General features: G+C 39.4%; 1 protein-coding gene across 2 annotated transcripts; it reads right to left on the bottom strand.

The window, feature by feature from the left end:
* Positions 1 to 795: 795 nt before the first annotated feature.
* SAE1 (SUMO1 activating enzyme subunit 1) lies at positions 796 to 24,439 on the bottom strand. 2 transcript variants are annotated; one of them, XM_078602275.1, is made up of 9 exons: positions 24,153 to 24,439; positions 22,996 to 23,107; positions 22,100 to 22,273; positions 20,884 to 21,026; positions 19,920 to 20,016; positions 17,524 to 17,629; positions 5,464 to 5,608; positions 4,562 to 4,631; positions 796 to 2,968 (listed from the first exon to the last, which is right to left on the bottom strand). In XM_078602275.1, the coding sequence occupies exons 1-9, from the start codon at positions 24,239 to 24,241 to the stop codon at positions 2,876 to 2,878; spliced, it is 1,029 nt and encodes a 342-aa protein (XP_078458401.1). In that variant the 5' UTR covers positions 24,242 to 24,439; the 3' UTR covers positions 796 to 2,875. The 2 variants fall into 2 exon arrangements, with proteins under 2 accessions (XP_078458401.1, XP_078458402.1); XM_078602276.1 differs by lacking the exons at positions 796 to 2,968; positions 4,562 to 4,631; positions 5,464 to 5,608 and adding an exon at positions 15,118 to 15,532.
* Between the last annotated feature and the right edge of the window lie 321 nt (positions 24,440 to 24,760).

Below are 24,760 nucleotides of genomic sequence, written 5' to 3'. Positions count from 1 at the left end.
GATTTTTGTTTTATTTTCATAAATTTTGATGTTTTACCTACGTGACTTTACCGAAAAAACCTAAGAATATGATTTCTTGCATGTCAACCCATTACTTAATGCAAGCCTAAAAACGTACCCACTATGCCAGTATCAGTGGTAACATACACATCCATTCACCCTTGGGTGCAATATTAAATTAATACTTTTAGAGGACTTGCGGAAATGGAAAGGAGACATTAAAAAGGTACAGCAGCAGCAGCAGAGAAAACAAGTTACGCGAGGTGTAAGTAAATGAGGGACAGATGTTGTTACTAACTTCAATTTGCCGACAGAAGCTTGGCAGCCCAAGTGAGAGGCAGATGTTGACGAGGTGGTTTAAGGGGAATTGGACGGGTATCCTTGTTGGATGTTGAACTTCTTTCACACCGTGTGCAGTCAACCGCGCTAATCGTAGGTCCGGGGGAAGGGCGACAAAACTAAACACAAAAGCAATTCTGAAGAGACGAGTTGTCAATCCAGATGATTTAAAAAGCGCATAGCTCCAGGGGCTTCCTAATATCTGAAGGAAGAGCGTTCCAGATGGCCGCAGAAATGCACCTGAAAGTGCGCGATGAAGTGACCGTCTTTGTTGATGGCAAGTCAAGAAAGTTGCACTGGCCAAGATAACGAATACACTCCAACAGTCACATTGGTCCTATATATACTTGAATTACTGGTGGTCAGACTTCCTTTGATATTGAATGAGCAATGATAATGACTTTCATACATGCATTGCTGATGGCACAATGAAATAAAGAATGTCCAGACAGGACCTTTAAAGAAGATAGTTTAATGTAAGTACAAACAGTATAAATTGTTGCTGTCCAGCTGAATGCATTACAAAACACAAATTGATAACTGTCCATTATTTATATAACTCCAAGATTATCCAAACCGAACCCACTTTTCAAATATGAAATATTGAACTTCAAGTTAAGCACCACACAGACAAAACACATGTAAAATATCTCTTTAAAGCAGTTACTGCTGGTTTCGGTGACTGAATATTTTTCGATGTTGTTTAAACAACAGTTTACAAGCACGAATCCCCCAAGGCTGTTTGATGTTCACTACTTTGCACATCCTTTCAAAGTAACATTAAAAACATTACTTGGATATTATTGATAAAATGTACAAATACTAACCATGGGAAATGGCTAAGACTGCAGTTAGTGAAACGCTTTTTTTCTTCTTCAAATATTCGTTTTTGAGGTATTAATGACACATCAATTAATAAAGAAGGCTTGCATAGTATGCAAATACCCTAGAGACATCATAAAACTCCACACCTGTGAGATCAAGAATTAGCTACTATAGCCAAAAATCGAAAGAAACTACTGGGAATGCAAATGACACCACTTCGATTTATATACAGGGAAAAAAAGTCTACATTACTGACAATTCCTAAAGACACACATGTTGTATATTACTTACCACTTAAATAGTAATTTCTCTTTAAATGGCAGTGAATACATCCCAGGACATTTAGTCAGCAACAGTGGCATGTCTTAAGAGTGGAAATTTCGTTTCCATAGACAACGCAAGGATGGTCACTGTTTTATTAGGCTTTAGTATATTGAATCGATCAACTTCTCGATATAATGATGGCCCAAAGCTGTCGATGCCATCACACCTCGAAAAGGATATTATTCAACCTTCTGCCAGATGCCATGGATGCTGCACAGCTGACGCGTGGCCTTAAAGATTTGCCCTCGCAGTAACTGTCCTTATGAACAGGCTGAAAAAGAATGTTGTACACAAAATGGTGCTTTTCGTGGGTACAGCCACAGTGTGTGTGTGGGAAGATGACGTTTATCTCGAGCAAGGGTACTCGGGCTGCTTGAGCTGCGAGTGGGAGTGGAACCCAACTGCTGAAAATGTGGCCTTCCAAAATGTTTTCTCACGTAAACCAGCACATTTTTTTTGGTTGATCATTTACGTTTGTAAGGCAGCACACACAGAGGTCTAATTTAGTGAGTATAAACTCCCATACGTTATTTGTTTATTATTTTTTGCTTGCGTGTGCATGCGGTTGCGATTTTGCACGAAGCCACAATAAAGAACGCCAATTTTAGCATCTCCACACCCTTCCCCTGGGTTTAAATGTGCCGTTGGCTCCGCACTGCCATTAGTTGTGGAGGCATGGTAAACATAATTGCTTTTTAAAATATTTGTTAGGCATAGTTCACGTATTTATATATATAAACACACCCAGGATTAACACTTAAAGAAAAATTTACACTATGATTTACTTATACCATGAACGGTAATTAACTTGTCAATTTAATTTGAAAAAAGTATTTGACATCGCACCTACGATTAGCACGGTTGGTGACATGCGGTGCGCAAAAGAAGTTCAACATACACAAATCTAGATGGTAAAATTGATTCTAAAAACTATTCGGAAAAAAGTTTTCTATTTATATTTTAGTATCAATTAATATAAGCGATGTTTATAAGTGGTTTGGACATTACATTACAGTATATGAAAGGATTTAAATGAGCATTGAAAACTGAGAAGTAATATTCAAGTTCACCTAAAACGGGACAGTTCTTCTAAGGTGAAAAAAGGCAAAAAACAAAACAATTGTCGCAAACTTATTTAAACTCCTGTGGATGTTTTTGGACACTTTTAAACATAACCACAATACTTCATCAGTTAACTCAAAAGACAAAGAACACCAACGAAGTATCACAATCGAGACGAGTCATGATATTTTCAGAAAAGTGACCGCTCATTTTCCGATGCCGACGCACAGCGGCAAAATCTGTGGCAGGTACAAAACATAAATTAAAGTGTTTTTTTTGGAATAAACGACGTGACCAAGCCTTCTTCTGACACGTGCCTTACCACTTACTCCTTCCCAATACAATCCACCATTCCATTTCCAGCCAGTCCATCGAAGAAGAAAAAATTATTGCTTGGCTCATCCCTTCCAGAAAGTGCCTATGGAGTACAAAGACAACCACACAGCCATGTATAATACAGAGTATGCCAATATATTGAAGTGTAAAACATTCCAATGGTCAGATTACCACTGACCTGCTCACCAACCACTCAGAATGCACCCCCCATCCCATCAGATAACTTGGATAGTATATGGATGGGTGACTACCATGCATACAAAACAGATTATATAAGGATGTTGTGGGGTTACTTTGCGAGCAGCAGAGGACAAGGCAGCCAAATACATTGTTCTTGATTATGCTTCCAAGCATAGTCTGTTTTATTCCGGACCAACCAGTGTGGTGTAAAGATGTCAATTTAACCTCCACTAACCCCACAGCATGACGAGACTCACATCCAGGAGCGGATTCATAAAAGGGCTGTTCAAAAGGTGTACGAAAGTTTCTAAATTGCAAAAAATTCACAGAAATGTTACCGTTGACATAATAAACGTGCAAATGTTTTTCCTAATGGTAAAACAACAATCACAACCACCACCAGGACTCTTAATTTTTGAGTTGATTCCTGGTGCAGGAATCACATGCCCCCCCCTGTACAAATTCCACCCTTTTACGTAACTCGACGTGGGCATGGGTCCCCCCCTGGCCTCTGGACCACCCCGTGCAATTGCAAATTCCGGCACACTTGATAGCCAAGCCACGAGGTGTTATCACCTTTGGCTGTTTGTTGTTTTTCCACTGCTGCGTATCTTTAAAACACTACATGTTAACACGTTAGTGAAGCTTAACATTTAATGTTTGACGAGTTATTGAAATCTTAAATTGTATTGTTAAGCTCTTCGTAAGAAAAAGTTCATGAAGTAATAACACGTAATAACACTCGTCTAAACGTGAAGAAAATTACAACAATGGATGGATAGCACTAACCTAATTATATGCACACACAACTGTACCCATTTGTTTTTATAGGCAACAAATACGATATGTATTGCAATTTTAACTACTTGCAATCCAGATTATTAACCATTTGGATTATAACCAGTGAAAAAAAAACTTTTAACAACTACATTTTCAAACAGCCTGCAACCCAGGCAAGCTAATTTTTCATCATTCCCTGTTGTTTACCTTAAGGGTGTGTGCTGTAACTAACATGCTACAGATAAAATCATGCCTGTTTGAACTGTGATAGAAGGCGCCCGAGCCATAGCCACCAACCTAACCATAACCATTAACACGTCACACACACACTGCTGTAGGACAACACAATTTCCAAAAAGGACCGTTATATATTGCAGTTGGAAGGACCCTCCATTTAGTTACTTTAGTATTATCATACAGCATGTGTAATAGGAAAAAGAAGCCAAACAGTGCTAACTGAAAATAAGAAACAATATATCACTGGTCTTTTTCGAAGCCCAATTTGTTCATAAATAAAGTCATAATGTTATAAACACAAATCATTATATTTAAATGCATGAATGTATTTCAAGTTTAGGTGCGATTTCTTGAACACTTTAATTACCCTCTTTTCAGATCGTTTTGACGCCATATTGTGTGTTGATACATGGTACATGCTGTTTTTTTTCTTTAAGTAAGAAACTTTAAAAACAACAAAAAATGTAACATTTGTCACCTTCACTATCTCTTGACCGAGGACACCACCCACCACTGCACAAATTGGGCTCAGCTCCGAGAAACAGGAACTATAAAAACAAAACCGCAAACATAATTAAATAATCACACATGGGGGATACACATTTACAATTCTATACTATTTTCATTACGACACAGATACCGTTTTTTTACGTTGCCTTTGAAGATGCACGCACAATTCAGCACATTATGCTATTTTGCTATCTCCTGGACGGAGACATCTGCAGAAAAACATCCCACGTCATCTCGAGATGCTGAGCTCCTCCACAGATGTCGAGTGCCTGCACCGGGCCGAATCTACGCTTGAGCAGCCTTCAAGCGACACATTAACTCGGCCAAATCTCTGCCGAAGCACCCACATGGCGGCACTCGGTTATTATGGTGCCTCTGCAAGCGTCTTGACCCCCGCCACAACAGCATGTGAACCCAGAAGCCACATTGTTTAAGCGACCACAAGGTTTGCTGGAACAATTTAAATCTGTTTAAAAACAGCACCGTTCACAATTGGCCAAAGACGCGACACAGACCATCCGAAATATTTTTTTTATCAGCTACTTTCACACACCAACATGTGTTTTGACTTAAGGGAAAGCGATTTGCTTCGATGCATACAGTGACAGCAAGGGGGGGGGGGCACAGACAATAACGAGCAACGAGCGCAATTCAAAAATAACTTTTGTGCTGTGTACGATTACTCAGAAACAGCCCAAGGGAGTCAACATTTTGCGACGCTGCTCACTCGTGTGGGAAAATATCCCCCCAAGCTTAAAAAACAGGAAGAAGCCATTTCCAGCTTTTCACTGTTGAGGAATCCATCCCCGGCGATGAGAGCAGGGGGGGGGGGCAACCGCTCTCCGCCACTCCCCGCCGCTCTCGGCTCACCTCGCGAATCCGTCGGGAATCATGTCGCCACCGGCGCCGCTCTCCTCAATCACGGCGTCGCGAAGCTGCCGCAGCAGCTCCGTGTCCTCCGTCTGGGTTTGTGGCGCCGGGTCACGGCCCTGCTCCATTCGGAACCGCAGCAACACTGCGGGACGAGGCGCAGTAGAGTGAAGATGTGATAACTTTGTAGAAATGTAACAATTCATCCCTCCCTCCCCCCCACCCACCCCCGATGACTCACAATGGATGAATTGTTGAGATTCAGGGCAGCGTTTTGATACAAAAAAATGCTTTGTTTTTTCGTCCTGTACCTTATGGCCTTGTTCATATTATTTCCTGTTTTTTGTGTGTCTCGGCACACTAGCTCAATTTTAAGGCTGGGATATTGCCTGCACATAATTCATAAGCATTGAAAAACCAACATTAACACGTGATTTTATGCATGTATCGAGCCTTAAGAACCTATTAGTACACACACAATGCATGGAAGGGTATTCTCATTAAAATATATTCTTACACTCACAATACCCGCATCAAAGTATGTGAGAACAGAGTTTTGCAATTAATTCGCTGCTACGTATATGCTAATGATGTCAACAAAACTGTACAAGACAAAAAACAATAACACCACAAACGAGACAGTTGAGGATACAACGCAAACAAAAAATAATATTTGTATGAAGAAGATCATAATGCTCAAATTTCTGGGAGGGGGGAATGAATCGTGGTATGATTTATGATTGATTCTATCGTGAAAATACATTGCTATTTCCATCATATATAAAACATGCTGGTAAGAGTCAAATGTGCAAGTCAATGATCCTTGAAATACATCTTAATCAGATTTGGGAGGTGGCAGGCAGAAGGCTGCAACATACTGTAGCTAGAGACAAATTTATATTAAGTGAATTATTATTTATGTATTTTTCAGGCGCAACAGACTCACACACAAAGGGATTCAGAGCGCCGTACAGTAAAAAAACATACTTTATCTAACATACCATAGGAAATAACCAAGTTTTTAGCTTCTTTACAAATGGGAGAATCTCAGTGGTCATGTGCAGTTCTTCAGGCAGAGTTCCAAATCTGAGGGGCAAGGACATAAAAAGCCCGCGCTCCGAAACTTTTTTTTTGCCGAAAGCGTGGCAGACAGAGAAACAACAATTTACATCCCGGGGCATCGATCCGTGCGGGGATTCTTGAGCAAGGTTTTCCCATCGGCATTTTATAAGGACAACTTTCTACATTCTTGAGTTCCATCGGTAAAGTGTTTGCTTTGTACCAATATTACACTTAATACAGTTTTAGATACTGTTTTGTATTTCCCTATTTTCTGTCTATAACTTTGACTGTTGTTATTGCTCATAATGCAATAATTTTGCATGTTAGTTTGAGAATATAGCAAGTCATGCTTTACTTGCAGTGTTCTGCAACATCATATTTATTGGTTAATAAATTGCTTTACTCCAAAGTAACATTATTTCCTAACATAGCAAAACGGACCATAATCGCGACAAATATCGGTATAATGATCCAAAACCGTTTTGATCTTTTTACTTGAAGGGATTAAAGAGCATAATTAAAACCGTGAATGTTTGGGGAAAACTCAGCTTTCTAAGAATCAAACGCAACTTAAATTTCACTTTTAAGTGCAATTGATGTTGTCACATTTTAAAGTGTAATATGAATAAACATTACCAAAGCACGTACTTTAAAAGTAAGAATATCAGCGAGGGAGCATTATCATTTTCACAAGGTCTCGCTGCCTTTACAGCCTAAACAATGTATTTAAAACATTCATATAATCATAGATGGCTCCACACTTTTGAAGCCTGTATGATTATGCTAAGATAAAGTCGTAATGACTCAACATGTGTTCGAGTGGGCAATATTCACATAACAAGCTGGGAATGGCGGCACTGGAAGACATAATAACGCAACTCTTTGGTCTTGGTAATGAAACATAATAGATACGCGCTAACAAATTGTGCACTCCCACAGAAAGCTAGAACCAAATACATCCGCATCATTCATTAGCGTGCATAGGTTTTGTGTGGCCTTGTATAACTCACGAAAAACTTCTTTAAAATGGTAACACTTTTGATAGTGACACTTGAGTGTTTACTTAAACAAATTAACCACACACAATACCTTGCCGATCTCGTCGAGGAGCATAAACCAGTCATCCTCGCAGGGGCTTTTGGCTGGCCATAAAACAAAGACGGTGACTGCATCGTGCGCTTTTAGAAGCGCTTCTGCGGCTGTCTGGAACGCTCTTCCTTCTGATATTCGGAAGCCACTGGAGCAACGCACGTTTAAATAGAAATTGAAAACTCCTTTCTGTATAACTGCTTGTTTGTTGTCCTTCCCACGTACCTCCGATTAGCACGGTTGGCTAGATAAAGAGCGAAATAAGTTCAACATACATACGTGTCGCTCTGCAAGGGAAGCTAAATGAGCTCCATCCACTTCGCGATAATCAATCACAAAATAAACACGTTGTGAAATTGTGAGAGGCCCAATATTAATAATGAAAGCTCATGTAACGTCTTCTTTAATACATTTACTTTAAGCCGGAATAATGCATTACTCTGTCCAGACCACAAAAATTCACATGGCTGTTTATATTTTTTTTAAACAACAATAATGACGTGAAAACATTTATGAGTTTAAGTAATGCAGCGATACACAGCTTTAAAATGTTCACATTAAGAACTCTTAGCAGTGCTGGTGAGAAATTTTATATTAACAATTGCACATTTGTTCAGGATGGTAAAACTTTGACAACAAACTAATTATTAATGTCCAACAGGAAACAATCTATTATAAATCCATCACAAAATCGAAATTTTGATTGTGGAAATGACAAGCACAAACAAATTCAAAAAGTAACACATTTTATCCTACGATTTGAAAAACTACAAGGCTTAACCTGAACCATATCTTTCATCTTGCAGTGTAATATATGACTTCATGCAAATGATGTCCCAACAGGATATAGGATGAATCATCTATGAGTCATCTAGCCGGAGATGCAAGTGTGTGAAAGTTGTTCACAATTTCTGTATTCAAAAGAAACACACTGCATCATGCTTACGTAATGTTTGTGCTGGTGTACATAGCCCGAATAAAACAAAACACACAAATATGCCCTTACATGGATTTATGTACATTATAAGACACTTTCTTTGACAGTTTGTTAGTCAGTCCATAAGTGACAACACTTACTTGGATAGTTTGTTGTACAAAATCAGGGTTTTTTTTAACTGTATAAAAAACGTGACTGAAAGTGTGGATCTGTCCTAATTTTAGGATTTGGAATCTTCCAAAATCTTCCAAATGTTGTTTTTCAGTTGATTGTAACGGTTTTGTAAAAAAAAAAATCCAAGGAACGAGTGGGGGAGAATTTGAGTATTTCGAGGTTGGAGGAGATACAATGTAAACCATGAAATTTCATCGGAATATTCTAATTTAAAGAATGGCAACTTTCTTTCAATCCACCCGCCTGTCCATCCAGCAAAATAAGTGAGGACACCATGGTCAGACGATTGCGTATGGTGGTGCAATGTGTGGGTTCTCCCACCTCTTCCAAGATGTCAGGTCAGCATGGAAGAGTAGGACAATATTCATCTACAGGGGCTCTTCAGAGCTTTCCTCTAGTGAAGGACATTCCACCAGCAGAGCCATGAAAGAGTAATTGCAGGGCTGCACCATTACGTTTTCCAGTATTTAAATATTACAGTTCATTGCAGACAAGCTAAAAAAATATTTCCCACCACCTTTACACTGAAATAACTTGAACAAAAATATAATTACTGCTGCCCTGTATTTGCAGATGTAAATATACACTGGCGTTCCAAGGCTCAAAGGAAACAACAAATAGGCCACTGATTAAATGTGGCCCACTCAATACATAGGTAGACAGCTTCAAAGGCTATTTGTGACATCGATTGACACTAAAACGCAAAGGCCAATAAGCAAGCACGTAATGTGAAAACATTAGAACCCTTATCTAAAAGCAATAGAGTAGCACAACGGAATGATGTGACCAAGGCTACGGAAACATTTATCTTATTCAAGCATCCATCATCCTGCTACACTAAAATACCAAATAACGTTGTTTTTATCACTGCAGAGTTTAGGTCATAAAAATGCACAACTATTAACTACCCTGTGACGTCTTAACCCATTCATGACTAATTGTGCAATCATTGTTTTCATTCTCATTTATTTCATTCAGAGGGTTATTGTTCATGTTCATTACACTTCCATGTGTTTACACGTAGTCAAATGTTTCACTGGATTTGAGCATGTTGCATAGAAACTATATTATGCTTCACTGGATTTGAACATGTTGCACTGAACTAAAATTATCGATTGAGGCTAGGTTCCGCTTCATAAGATTATCCGGTTAAGAGAATCAAAACATCCTGAACTGAAACGACTTGGCTTTGTGTCAGGACCCAGTCGTGCAAATAATTTCAGAGCTCTATTTTTCCCATTCAATGACAGCGGTGTATAAGTCACATACACAAACACAGAACCAGCGCTGTAACATGGAAAACTGTAGAAATGTTTCATTGCAGACGCATCGATGGGTTTATATGAAATACCATTCTTTATTTTAAATGCTAATTTAGTTATCTCTATATTACAATACAGTAAATAAGTAAAATACTTGTTTACATAGGAAAGCTTCACTTAAGTCTCAAGACTCTTATTCAGAAGAGGGCTGTTAACGTTATACCATATGGCCAATTCCCTATAGTTATTTGTCTGTATACTAAAAGGAACGGTGGTACAGTGATTTACAATACTCTGCTAAGAACCTGGCACAACCCAAGTTCGATTTGAGGCCACCAGGGCTAACATTAATGGCGAGTACAAGGCATGCCGGAACTGACCTTTGACACCTCCCTCCTGCATCCTTCACCAGCATGCACTGACAAGCTGGAAGGATGGTGTGGCATTAAACAACTCCCATGACTGGCAATGTGCAGGGCTTCCATTTATTAAAAACTACGAACGCTACATTATAACACTAACAATATTGCATTTCACTGACAAAGCAATTAAAATCATGTTATGACTAGACCAAACAGATCGTCCGATCACAAAAATCCAACTTGGTTTAATCTACAAAATGTGTGAAACGACTACAAAAACTAAACATTTAGGAATTAAAATAACTCCATGTCCGCATAGCGTCCCTCTCACCCTCCCCCTCCAAAAAAAAATCTCGCACCACAAGACACACAGCGCGCGCATGCAGATACGGGGAAATCGTGGCACACATCTAACCAGCAACTGTTCCAGTGAGGCATGCAGCCCGCTACTCCAGCGGAGGTCAGCCACAGATGCCTCGATAATGCTCGTGGCCAAGTCACACGACACAACCGGAAGAGAAGGACAGGTGTATACCGAGAGAGTGCACGCAAGAGTGCGTCACACCACGGGCAGCCAGCTCCCTTCCCAGACATCGACTGATGACAACATGCAAATTAACTGGAATTCAGGCGAAACTATTACTTTCGTTTTTTTTATGTATTTCCCACAGGCCCTTTCCACCACCACCGCTCCTTACCGAGAGGCGTAGTAAACAAAGCGATGCATTGGTTTAACTTATTCTGGATTTGAAACTAACTCGCACATTTTGTCCTCACCTCATAGCAAGCCTAATTTAAAAACAATCCCAGAGATGTTACGTGTATGCAAATCAATTTAATTTATTTTTCAGTTTTCCAGGCAGGGGGGCAGGGCTTTTACTTCAAACGCTCAAACTAATGGAGGTGGTTTATAGAATAGAAAATGCTACGTGGCAGTGGAAGAAAGCACAGGAAGGGTGGCTTTCCATGGATAAAGAATTACAAGGCAGAGAAGAGATCGCAAGGAGGAAGAAGAAGAAACGTACAATGAGAGGGAAATTGAAAGGGCCTTGGAGAGGAAGCAACACGAGGCGGCACGTGTGGTCCCTGCATGTGGCCTTTATGAGTCCGAGTTATAAACAGCTCCCGTTACTGGTCAAACTGCAGCCCAATGCCCTTTACACAGTCTCCATCGTAGCAACATCTAACACTGTGGCTTTTCCACAATGGTATAGTGCCCGATCTGAGATCTATTGTGCAAAAACAAAATGTTTTTTTTTTATATTCATATCGGGTAATAGAGAACAACTGGTGACTTGGTTGGTACAAATGGTTCCACAACAAGGTTAACTGGGCAATAACCAATAAAAAAACGTGTGGATTGCTGCTACATATGAAACAGATTATTTACCTTATTTGTTAACTACGCTCCGGCACACAAATGTCAGTCAACAGGATGTGGTGTAAGAGAAAAATTCGACGGCAAGGTAAACAAAAAATGCTCATAAATTTAGAACAATGCCCATTTGAGTAAAATTTACCATATTGTTTACTCACGAACAGCCACAGTGAATAATCCACAATGAACTATTTTTATTTTACAAAACAGAGGCAGGCCTATTAAAGTGAAATATGCCTGTTTGTGATTCAGAACTTGAAGCAATAATTTGAAAAATACAACAAAGACATGCATATAATTTAACGCTGAGGCAGGAATAATACAACTAAAAGGCACTTCACTAATTAAACCCAGGCTGAATTACACCTGCCAGAAATTGGTTTACACACTACGGTATGCTTAACAATTGTGCATACGGCTTACTTCTCAGAAGCTTGAATCTGAGAGATTTTAAAAGGCGTGCAATCAGTAACGACGAAGAGCATTAACCTGTCACATCAGATCAACTAAAATAGATCAACTTAATCTAATTAAATACACACCCTGCAATCTCAAGAGCAGGAAATGTGGTGCATTTCTCTTAATCGTTTACAGTTTGACAATTATCACTTAAAACTCATTTCTCATAACTACTCTACAATGTGGTCTAACAAGTCTAATTACATAAAAAACCTAAGTACTATTTTCAGAATGCAACAATTAGTATAACTTCTGCGAGCTTCCAATAAAGATGTTACAACCTTTGTAACCAAAGCTATCGCAGCACGTGACGGTGCATGTGACGGTGCATGTGACAGTGCGAGTTCAAAAGGACGCTTGATTCATGAGGCCTCTTTTGCTTTATTTTTACGTCACGCATGACATTTTTTTCCACAAATGCTTGCTTTACTTTTGGCCAATGATGAATTTTGAGGTAAGAAGCAGTGTAGTTTGGACTAAAAGTCATTGTCATGAATAGCAAAATAACAACGATCATTTTCAGCACTGTCAATCTACTGCTGGATGATGACTTCCCATGCATGTTGTTTGACTGCAAGTCAATGGGGGGGCTCAGGTCCAGATCAGAAATTGTCACAGATGCTTGCCATTACCGGGAATTGAGCTTGCGACTCTGGGTTCATAGCGCAGTGCACGAACCACTACTCCACTCAACCATCTGTAGAGCGTCCACACCTAAATACATGTAAACATCACCCTACTGCCACCTATACCTGTTACAGAAGAGGTGTAACGACTGCAATGTTATAGCTGGAAAATGCCTTTAGCATAGATCATATACACATGCACATCGCGCCCAGCCGATGACCAAATCATGTGGAACGTGCCCAATCTCATCAGAACTCGGAAGATAAACGTGGTTGAGCTTGGATGGGTGACCAGTATTCAAGCTGCGGGTTTAAATTGTACATAGCAGAGGGCAGTGCAGCCCTGTCAATTGTTGTCATGTACTGTGCTCACCCACGTCTATGCTGTCTTCACCAACACGCACTGACCAGTGGTGAATTATGGCCAAATAATTCCTGTGACTTGCATGGTATGGGAAGGTCTTCATAAAGCAATGGAATAAGGAAGTGTGCGTATATATATGAACACTTACACCATTTCAAAGGACATCATCGTATTACTTCTAGGGACTGTGTACCATAATAAGCAGTTGTTTTAGGGAAAATATAGCACTCTTCATGCTACATTTAAATGTAAAAATAGTACCACGTTTTTTTAAGTTACATTATAATTACTGTACATGAGCAAATAACAAATGAACCACACAAAAAAAACAATGTGTTGATTGTGTTAAATTAACCATTCAATAATTATACGCAAGTGTTGTAAAAATCTATTTGTTTTATGAGCTGCAATTACACTGTTAACATGCACTACATAGCAAGTCTGACATTTTAAAGATCTTTTATAAAATGTTTTTAAATTGAATATACTTTTTAAACAAAAAAAATCCCACCATTAGGAAATGACATCATTAGAAAAGTATAAAAATAATTAAACTCATTAAACGTTTGGGGACTTTTTCTCGCCGTTCTTTAAGGTCATTTGTCACGTTATTGCTTTATACACGGGGTTTTTACGGGAAAATTAGGCTCAGCCTGCATCTCCCACTCTGGCGTGACCACAAACACCGGCTCCATGTGAATCAGCAAGGGCATGTTTTTAGATTTTTAAGCTCCATGACTGCGGTGGTCAGTGTCAGCAGTTTTTTTAAAGGCTCACTTCTGAGAATTTAGTCAATCATATGCCACGGCCACCCCTGTCCATTGCAGTCACTAATACAGCACAGTTAAAGGGGACTGCTGTGATTCTCGTTCTCTGCTTAGCCTGTGACAATACACATTGTTAACGAAACAGAAAAACGTTATAAAAACGTTAAAACGTTTTCCAACGTTTTTCTAAGACAATGTTTCTTCTGCTAGCAAGCTATTTAACACTGAATTAATGTTTACAATAAGAAAATTAGCACGAACGTTCATGTAAAAACTAATAATACATTTCAATCAGCAGCTGCATTTGAGGTTGGCATCGGAGGTATGCTTATAATTTTAATTTCTCACGCAAAATTCTCGCTATGCGAGATGAGATGCATAATCAAATGAGGCCGACCCCAGGCAATGATCAGATGCACCGCTAATTTGGCCAGCTCGTTATCACAGAAAAGCAGTGGCAAGTGGAAATTCCCCAGTGCGGACGAGCGACACCCTAACACTCGCTCAGCGGCTCTCTTGCACAGCCCTCATGCGAGATAAGGAGAGAAGGCAACGGACGGAGTAAACAACACCGCCAACACGGCGGAAGGGAAGGAAGGTGAAATGCCACTAACTTGTCGTCTCGCAGACAGCCTGTACCGAATGCCCTGTTGTTGTTCCGACTAGTTTTAGCGCACACCTTGTTCCATTTGTAACTTTCCAAAATTATCAAACGCATGCAGGCAAACATTTTCAGTTGAAGGGCTTATTTCTACAAGTGAATTAGAAAAGTGAAAAAGGTCTGCCACGTCTCTTCTCTCGTGATATATTTTGTTCAAGGAAAATCATTTTTACTATTTGGTTCTTTCGGTTAAGTCACGTCTAAAGACGTGACTTAACCGAAAGAACCAAATAATAATTCCTGCAGTCACGAAAGTTCTAAAATTAAGATTCATTTTTACATTACAAAGCAGTTATAGGAAGTCCAGTAATAAAATAACAGCTAAATATTGTTTGTTTTAAATGTATGTTTTCTGTAGTCCATAATTACTATATCAGCCTAAAATATAATTGCTATGTAACCTTGATATAAACGAAAGAAAAAGATTTAAAGATATTGAAATAAACTATGAAAACGTTGAATTATAGTACTGTACAAATAAATGTTCAAACGATCATTTGAAATACGCCCAAAATTTAAGTTGCAAACACCTCGCATTTATTATGAAAAGTGACAACCAAGTGAATACAAGCGGCGCAAATGTATAAAATAAACGCGGAAAACGTTATTTCGTTGTCATATAAAAACTCCGAATCATGGTACGATTACTCAGTATTAACATTTGTACTTTCCTTGAAAAGTTGACGAAATAATTATACCACGTTTCCCCTAGACGTTAAATACGTTCCCACTGTTACAAACGCGCATGGGTGTATTTAAACAGACGGCATCATGTTAACTCATGGGGGTTTTATTTTTTACGGCCGAATTCCCAGAAAGGTTTGCATAAGCTCGGCCGCAGGCATGCGACACCGTATCGTAGTCCTCCCCGTCCCGGGTGACATCATGCCCATGAGGTCACCCGTGTTGCCGTACGAGGGCTCACCGTCTGAGTGAAAATGTCACCCGTTACTCAGCGGCAGTCCCCTCTAAAGATCACCACCCCTGATCATGTGCTCTACGCTGCACCGTCTAAAGCATGCTTATGTGAAAATCCGTATACGGTTTTCTCCATATGTAAGCTTTTAGAAATTTCGTTTAAAATACTTTAACTGCAACGTATAATACGTATCTAAAATGTATATATATACATATACGTATGTTTGTCAACTCGAAATATGTTCAACTACAGTGTATAATATAAAGGAATAATTACGTTACTGAATAATTGCTTTTGTATTTAATACCTAAAGAAATAACATTAGCAGGTCAAATAATGTGCAAGTTCAGAACTTGAAAAGAATTGCCCCATAAAATATATCAGCCTATCACACATCCCAATTATTAGTAAATACATAATTTTCTGAAACTATTTAAAAATGAAACATCAAAAATAAAAAGAGCATAACAAAGAAAAAAACCCCATCAAAAATCAACATCATATATTTCATACATTTGAACTCTATTTTTTATAGTTTAGAACATTATTCTGCCTAACCACACTAATTTTGGGCCCTGCGTGGGACTGAGCCGTGGAAAGTTTGACTAACTGATGACTAATTGCCTACCGCACTATTGGTAACAAAAAAAAGAAGTCACCCCTCTCTTTTTGTACACTATCGCTGCTGCAAAGCCTACCCCACCATTTCCCCATTTCATTAGATCAGATTCCCAGTGCAATAAGTACCGATGTGCAAGACTTTCGCAACACATACAAACAGCATCCAAAATGTTGGCTTTCTCACACCGTTGCATGCTCTTTTGCAGGCCATCTTGGGGAAAATAATTGTTGGCAAAAACTATGGCACAACATTTGAGAAATTGATAAGTGTAAGGAGATTTTTTTTTTTTTAAAACACGTTCTTTGCAAAGCAAAAGAAAAACTTAGCACATGGATACGTTATTCTATTCATTTTGAAGAATGCAACAGATTAATTTGTAACAGTCCACTGTGTACTGTGATATTATATTGTATTTAATAACAATAATTTTATTACGAATTCAAACAAGTGCTATTTATGGTTTATTTTCTTAACTTAGCATCACTCACAATAGAATATCCCAGATAGCCAAAAGCCAAACACCTTGGACAAGCATACTACACACAGCCATAGAAAATGTCACCACATCTGGTACTATAAAAGAATGCCTGTTCTTGCATATGACAAAGGTAATATGATCCAAGCTTGTAAAGGTTCAACATTCTGTCCAGAATCACCCAGCTACAAAGTTTTTTAAGAAAACATAAATGTTTTTTTAAACTCCCAATTTGAAGTTTTTGCACTGCCTTGACCTAAATAACAATCGACCGCCGAGCCCCTGAACGCCTCTTTGTTGAAACCAAAAATAACAGGATAACAGCTCATGGGGGTATAACCCTGGCATGCGGCTGGGATGATGGCATTTAGAAAGGGGGGGGGGGGGAGCACACATTTTCACACAAATAGCAGACGCCCACCGACCTTGCGGTCGGCTGTGCGATCACAAAGCGGATACAGCAGCCTACCTTCTCCATCCTACAAGGTGCTCTCAGACCGCCACACACTGCGATCTTCAGTCCACAGCATAGGCGGCAAATGTCAAAAACTCCAGCCGTTTTTATCAAGGAAGCAATGAGCCCAATGAGTCACTCCCGCCTCAAAGTTGCTAAGTGCCCTTTATCGCCAAGGCTACTATTTCACTACATATTTGGGGCGACGATAAACCTACGCATAATGACATGACATGCCAGTAAACCACACAAGCCATGTCAGAGTACAAGCTGCTGGATGTTCGGGACAAGCTGGGGCATATTGGATACATTTCTCACGAATTAACTGCGATAGTTTTTGTTTCCTGGTAAAGTTATTGAATAAAGAAGTTGTCAATGCTCTACAGATACTAAAAAAAACACGCACGTTAATTGTTCACTTAAAAAAAAAGATGCTATGAGGTACATACCTTTTGTAAGAAAGTAGCCAGCAGGTGTTTTTTTAATGATTTTCTTAGCTTGGTCCGTTGTCCAGTCTGCATCAAGTGCTTCCGCCAAGGTGCAAAACTCTACAGTCTAAAATTAAGAATATAATACATGATATGAAAATGACCTCAAAAGCAACTTTTTTTCTCTAAAAGAACATGCATCGAAAAAATAATGCTTATATTTTTAGGATTTGGCAAAAATAAGTGTTAACATTAAACCATAATACCACCTTTGCAAATAACATTATATACCAAACAAAATACATTATTTAAAACCAATTTTCCAGAATATAACGCAATAGATTGCAATTAATAATTACAACATATAACATTCTACATAAATATATTTAATTTAGGCAATGTATTTGAATGTTGTCCACAGATTAATACAAATTAATTGATTAGACTTTCCAAAACATTTTTACAGAAATTCCTAACACAAAAATTACACATCAAAGATTAAAGATTGCATACAAATAACTGTGCATGGTTATAAATTACACATTATTTTATAATACTTGTAACATATCTTAAATATTAATTTTAAAAAACTACAATTCCAGATTTTAAAAAAATATACAAAAGCATTATCAATAATACACTTTATATACATTGAATGTTTAAAAAAATTGAAACAACATTTTAGGATTTGCCGAAAATAAGTGTTATCATTAATCTATACCACTTTTGAAAATAACATTATATACAAAGCACAATACATAATTTTAAACCAATTTTGCAGAATATAATGTAACAAATGACAATTACTGCTGAATAAAAACAAGAAAATAATAATCTCATGCTGTTAAATATTAGCTGTAAACACAAATCGTTCTATATAAAGCAGTATTATTACCGTGCACAAGATATTTTCCGTTAACTGCAGGCAAAGTCTCATTGTAAAGAAGCCATTCTTTCGCGTTAAACGGCAAGGGCTGCAGCTATTACTGAACTAAGGCAGTGCGACAAATGCACTCCTTGGGCTTTTACAAAAAATTGCTGATTAATGCTGATGCATAGTTACGTGATTTATAAAGCCACAATATTCAGGAACTCACACTTTTGTTAAGAACCAAACCGACCTCCCACTACTCATTCATGCTACATAAAACTCAAGTAATCTTTTATTACATCATTTAGCCAAGTATTACATTTGATGACATTGCCTTCTGAATATAATAAACCACTTTAGGTCTCCACTATTATTATTAGACAATCATACCATAATATTAAACATAATTCTTATTTAAAACGTGTCCGCATGTAATGCATAGATTCCTCTCTGGACAGCAGGCACGGGGGAATCTATGACCTGGAGACACATGAGACTGGCCACTTCAACAAGGCCCACAGGCAATGTTGATCCATCATTGCAAGCACCTTACCCACACTAATCAAAGGGGAACACATTTTCCCTGCCAACACTGCTTCTAAGTTCAGCAAGCTCACTCACTTCTTTCACTGCATGGGTCTATTTCATACTTGGTCAACACCCACATTCTCTTTCGTGTTATTAATCATCACATCGCGCCAAGGTGCGTGTGCTAATGTGTAGCCCACAAAGTATTTTAAAGTCCAATTTAGTCATTAGTAAGGAAAAGGTTTCCCCCACTCCCTGATGTAGAGTATAAACCTATATTTACACAACCATTGATATTGAGTTAATATTTACAGTGACTAACAGATGGACACCATACCAATGCTCATTATAACACAAATACGTTACATTTTATTCTGACGATAATGTATACTGTATACAATCCAGTCCATTGCATTGCAAAAGTTTGCCAATAATCCTAAAACCGATGTATACATTAATGGGTTTTATCATATAATTCAGTAGTGCACATCATTTATGTTATTTAAACATATTCCAAACTATTACACTAAATTCCGTAAACTTTAAATCCTAATACGGTTAAGAATTAACAATATCTAGCAAGCAAATTGTAAGCATCCCAAAAGTAAATTTGAAGCATTGCTTTTTCAAATGGAATATTTTTTGTAAACTTTTTTGTTAGGACAACTGCAAACAGTGAACGGTAACTTACTGAAACACTAGTAATCCTGTTTTGTGCAGTTTAAATAACTGTATTTCAATATGCGCGCATCGTATATGATGCATTCGCCAGCACTGTGAAAGCACTTACATGGCTAAGATGACAACCCCTATAATTTAATATAAGGGAATTGTGTGCTTGCCAAGAAATGTGTGCCAACACGATGTGCCTAAATAAGGCAAATTAAGAAAATGTGGGGTTTTTTTTTTTAGCCCAAGGACATGGAGGGCTTACAATGCACAAGGGCGGTACACGATTGCAATGTAGGCGATACAGGATTTGACCGACTCAGCGACTGAGGTAATTCCTCCCGTTCACCTTCTTGACCATGGTCGATTCCGACGAGATTACTTTGCGCTTCTTTGCCGCAGGGCCGTCCTCCGCACTCTCCACCTCCACCTTCTTGGGTTTTTCCCTTCAAAAGCACAACGACAGCAAATAGCCGCACACGCTTTAGCCCGCAGAGCATGAGGCAAGCAACATGCCCGCCCACTCTTAACGGCAACATTTGGGACATTTTCATTAAGAAATAACTTGAGCATAAAAAAACTGAAAATTCTGCAAGTGCTTAAAATTGTGTTTCTCTAACAGGATGTAAAAGTTATTTTAATATTACAGTGCAGAACATCCAGATGTCATTCAGAATGTACATGCCCGTGTTTAAAGGCAATGCTGAATGATGGCCTCCCACATCGTACAGGTCCTTAAAGTTAACGGACCATTCGTCACCAAGCTGATGCGTGCGGATACATGAAGGGAGAGAGCATCCCTCTGCTGCCCAAAAAGTAGCACACCCCCAAAGTAGTCTACAACACCCTGGGTGTGCATGGTGATCGCACATCCAAGCACTATCTAGGCTCAACCATAGTTAGCTTCCAAGATGTGGCTCCATCGAGCTTATCTCAGCTCATTTGGTCATTATTATTGACTGTACTAAATGTGATTCTAGTACCTTTAATCTTGGTTCTTTCGGAAAAGTCACGAAAGAAACAAGAATATGAATCCCTGCAACCACGAAAGCTTTAAATCGAAATCTAGTACCCTTGTTTAAAATGCAGACGAGTGTATAAACTATACCCACATGTTATAGAAACACAACTAACTACATCATAACCAATAAATATCCATTGCAAAATATTCCGTTCTTTAAATTATAGTATTTCTGAATGAACTTGTCATCTATTTTCTGAGAATATGTTCAAAAATATAGATTTTTTTAACCAATGCAAATATTATGAATCATAGAAGCATTTACACAATCAACAGGTTCACAGCGACTTACTCCACATAGTCATGAATCCCCAAATCGGCAAACATGTAGCCGTGATAACCAAACACATCTCCTGCAAAGAACTTGATCTTACGCTCGTGACAGATGCTATTAATCTTAATCATGACATCCTGAGGGCACCCGGTCAGGCATATCTGCACGGACAGAAACAAAAAAAACAAGACAAATGTTAAATTACAGTACATCTAGCTTATGTCATGCAAAATGTAATTTCTATATTCTTTGGGTTTTTCGGTAAAGCAGCGTAGATAGAAAAAATAATCTAAATAATAACAATATCACGACGTTTCGATCGCAACACAAGCAATCGTCTTGTGTTACGTCTAATTTCATTTTATTATACTTGGAACATTTAGAAATTAGTTGTATAATTAAAAAAATTATGTTAAAAACATATTATACGCACGTTACTCTAACATTATCTTCAAGTCAGCTTATACAACAGCTTTCGGTCTAAGACTGGAAGGTTTTAATCAACAGTGTATACATGCTGCTGCCCTCCTGTGGTTACCATTAACATGGATAGCAACTGCACGGCATGTTCTATACTAAACACACTTCTTATTCCTCATATTCTTACCTGAAATGATATTTGGTAACTGAAATGGGCATCGGTGGCATTTACAGTGCTAATTATCTGAATATTTCTCAATGTATTGATGCAATGCAGATATAACAAGAGGATTACGGCTGTAAAAAATTTAGATAGCATGGCTAGCAATAATACTAAAGCACCTCCCCAGTAATATTCCCCATAAATAAAACAAATTACCAGTTTGGTTGTTTAAACATTGCTTGTTAAGTTTATTAATGTGATTTAACGTTACCTTTTTGGGGAGCAAATCAGACCGTTGTCTTATATTTGTACATCACTTTATTAATTCACCACTGAATTATGGCTTTCCACCATGCGAGTTGTGAGGATTATGGTGAGAAGAGGAGCATAAATATGATAGCGCTGCCCACCACATAGCATAACAGCAGCCTACACTAAGCTGGTGTGCATGGTGGTCAACGATCGATGCACGATCCAGACTCAACCGTGCTGAGCTTCCGAGATCTCGTGAGATCGGACACATTCCTGGTGACTTGGTCATTTAACATTTAACCCAGTTGCGCTTGTGATGACCAAAACAATACGAAACATCAACAAGCTCTGTTCGGTGACTTTTTTCTTTGAGTTAACAGGTAGGAACGTAGAAATCACCGAGTCAAACTGGGTGAAGAACTCTTCGGGCTTGCTAGCGATGTCACTCTTGTCCGTCCGCACATCAACCATTGGGTTGAGGTTCTGGGCCCGCTCCAACGAGGCTTCAGCCAAGTTCTCTCCAAGCCGGCTCTGTGGAACCAGAAACTGAGCGCGGGTGCTCTCTTCTGTTGCCTACACAGACAGTGGACACATAATTAAATTTTCAACATGCAAACAAGGAAACCTACTCCTAGGCAGTTCCACGATTTGGGATATAGTTTACTGATACTTTAAAGATTTAGGCAATTCTTATCATAACCATGAAGTAGCAATTTACTTGGGCATAGTATGTCAACCAATTAGTAGAGATCGATATTGTCTGTAACTTTCTTGGGAAGAGAGAAATGTTCCTAAAATACCGCACAGGATTGTGTACGTTTAAATTCCATGCTGAAATGGTGATGTTGCATTGAGTCTTGTGTATGTGTCATAACATTGACCTGTTAAATAATAAAGCCACTTTCATACCAATTTGCATGAATTTGAGAGAGGTTGCCGAATTTGTGGACTTGTCCATTTGTAAAGTGACAAACGATTCTAAAAACATTCAACCTCCAGTAATGCACTGGCAATGAATGCTTAGAAAAGGGCACAAAAACCTGTTTACATACAAAATAAGTCGCGTGTAATTTAATGCCGGTTCCACATATATGACCAACACAGCCAGAGTATTACACAAAGTGTGACTCCACAACATAACATTTAACAACACGTAAACGTGTGCATGTATTTTACAAAAGCTCCGAGGCCTTATCCAGACCACCGAGAAGAACTGAGTGTGTGCACATATAGCAGTTATAATGAAAAATATTTGTAAGTAGTGCTTGGAATAAAGCTTTATTTTGGTACCATACCTTGTTGTGATCTAAAAACGTCACGGACTTCACTCCAGCCAGAATGAGGTTCTTCGCAACCTCAGCTCCAAGCCCTTTCATCCCCACGATCAGCAGCTTGGAAGCCCTCAGCCTGCAGAAGACGATTTACTACTCTTGTATATATGCCTTCATGCATGACATTTTTGTGTATTTTCCTCTGCATGAAAGTTATTTGTAAACGGCTTAATGTACCATTAAGTGTTTTGCCAATGTAGTGACCAGTAAATAGTAAAACGTAACGCATGCATCACATGTGGCTGGCTGTAACTACTTTTGTGTGGTTGTGAACTAAGGCTGAATCACGTGGCAGACCAAAAAGGTCATTGTTGATGTAAAATTGAGTCACATAACTGGCACACAAACCGAAATAGGGACACCAAATAAATCTGACTAGAGCAGACTTCAAGGGCCTTAACACGAGTTATGTCAATTAAAAGTTTAAGCTGTATGTGTATATATAGATGCTGAAAGTTTATCTGAAATAATGCAAGTGTCTACCTGTTTAAACATGTGTTGTTTATACACCAGACTAATATAAACAAACATCAGCTAACGCCATCAACTAACTGGATATCCACCCATTCATTCATTCATTCCTCTGCGCACAGCAGTAGCAATGTTTGCAAAAGGCCCTTTAGATCAGGTCCAAGCAAAGATAGTCACAAACATCTCAAGGCCACCTAAAAAACCATGAGATGTTGGCACAATAAGTTGAATTTGGTCCTAAACCGTGGGATTTTGGCCGCAATCTGCAGAATTCTTTCAATGTGGTATTTTTGGTCAAAAGCTCTGGGCAAGCGAGACCAGAACCGTGATGTTTTGACGATCAGAATGTGGGACTTTGATAAAAGGGCATTGTATTTCGGCTCCAAGAATTGTGCTACATGCCCCCCCCCCACCCAAAAACGTGGCATTTTGCCAACAAGCCTCAGAAGTTGGTCACGAAACGTGGAATTTTCACCGTATGAATGAGAGCGCTGCCTCGAAGCGTGGAAAATCTAGCCACCACCAACACGCGTTGCTTGCGTTTCAGCCGCTCGCAAAGAAAAAAAGACGTGGGACTTTTGTGGCCAAACCCAGTGGAAGTCCTCGTCCTCGTCCCCCACCCCAGGCCCCTTGTGAGGTCCACCGCTCACCTCTTCTGGGCCTCGAGACCCCAAAGGCGAATCTGGCGGTCGTACTGAGCCGCCTCCTCCTCGCTGATGGCCGTCTCGTTCTCCACCATGGTCGCCGCGAGGTTGAGGGTTATCTCAACAAAAGACAAGAAGAGAATGAATGGTGGTGGTGGCCCGACGCGGCTTTATCACCGCTGCTTGTGCCACACAACAAGAAGATTTTTTTCCTCCTTTCCCGCCGGCGAACACGCGATCTCGCCACAAATTCCGTACAGCGCATAAGGCGGCGGCCGAGGGGGGGAGGGAGGGGGGGGGGTTGCCCGTGCCGCGGTGATCGCCGCGCGCGATTGGTCCGCCGGAGAGCACGTGGTGGACCGTTCCGATTTGGTGGTCCGTTTTGTCTCTTTTTGTGTTGCAGGCGTGGCGCGTCACGTCCGGCGTCGTCGTGACGTCGCCGGTTGGGGAGGGCGCGAGTTGTAATTGGGGCGGACATGTTGGGTAGGGAGTGATGTGTAGGTGGGGGGGGTGTAGGTGGGGGAGGTGTAGGTGGGGGTGTAGGTGGGAGGGTGTAGGTGGGGGGGTGTAGGTGGGGGGGGTGTTGGTGGGGGGGTGTTGGTGAGGGGGTGTAG

Source organism: Lampetra planeri, chromosome 18 (genome assembly GCF_965212315.1).
Source record: "Lampetra planeri chromosome 18, kcLamPlan1.2.h2, whole genome shotgun sequence".
Taxonomy (NCBI): Eukaryota; Metazoa; Chordata; class Hyperoartia; order Petromyzontiformes; family Petromyzontidae; genus Lampetra; species Lampetra planeri.
Note: the sequence above shows the minus strand (reverse complement) of the source record. Positions and strands in the feature narration are given on the sequence as shown.

Bases quoted from the DNA above. Each gene is read 5' to 3' on its own strand.
- SAE1 (XM_078602275.1), bottom strand. From the start codon at position 24,241: ATGGTGGAGAACGAGACGGCCATCAGCGAGGAGGAGGCGGCTCAGTAC. The intron at 20,017-20,883 runs GTAAGTCGCTGT...GTGCTTTTGAAG, and splicing joins GGGATTCATGACTATGTGGA to GGAAAAACCCAAGAAGGTGG. The intron at 2,969-4,561 runs GTGACAAATGTT...TGTACTCCATAG, and splicing joins TCGGTCAAGAGATAGTGAAG to GCACTTTCTGGAAGGGATGA.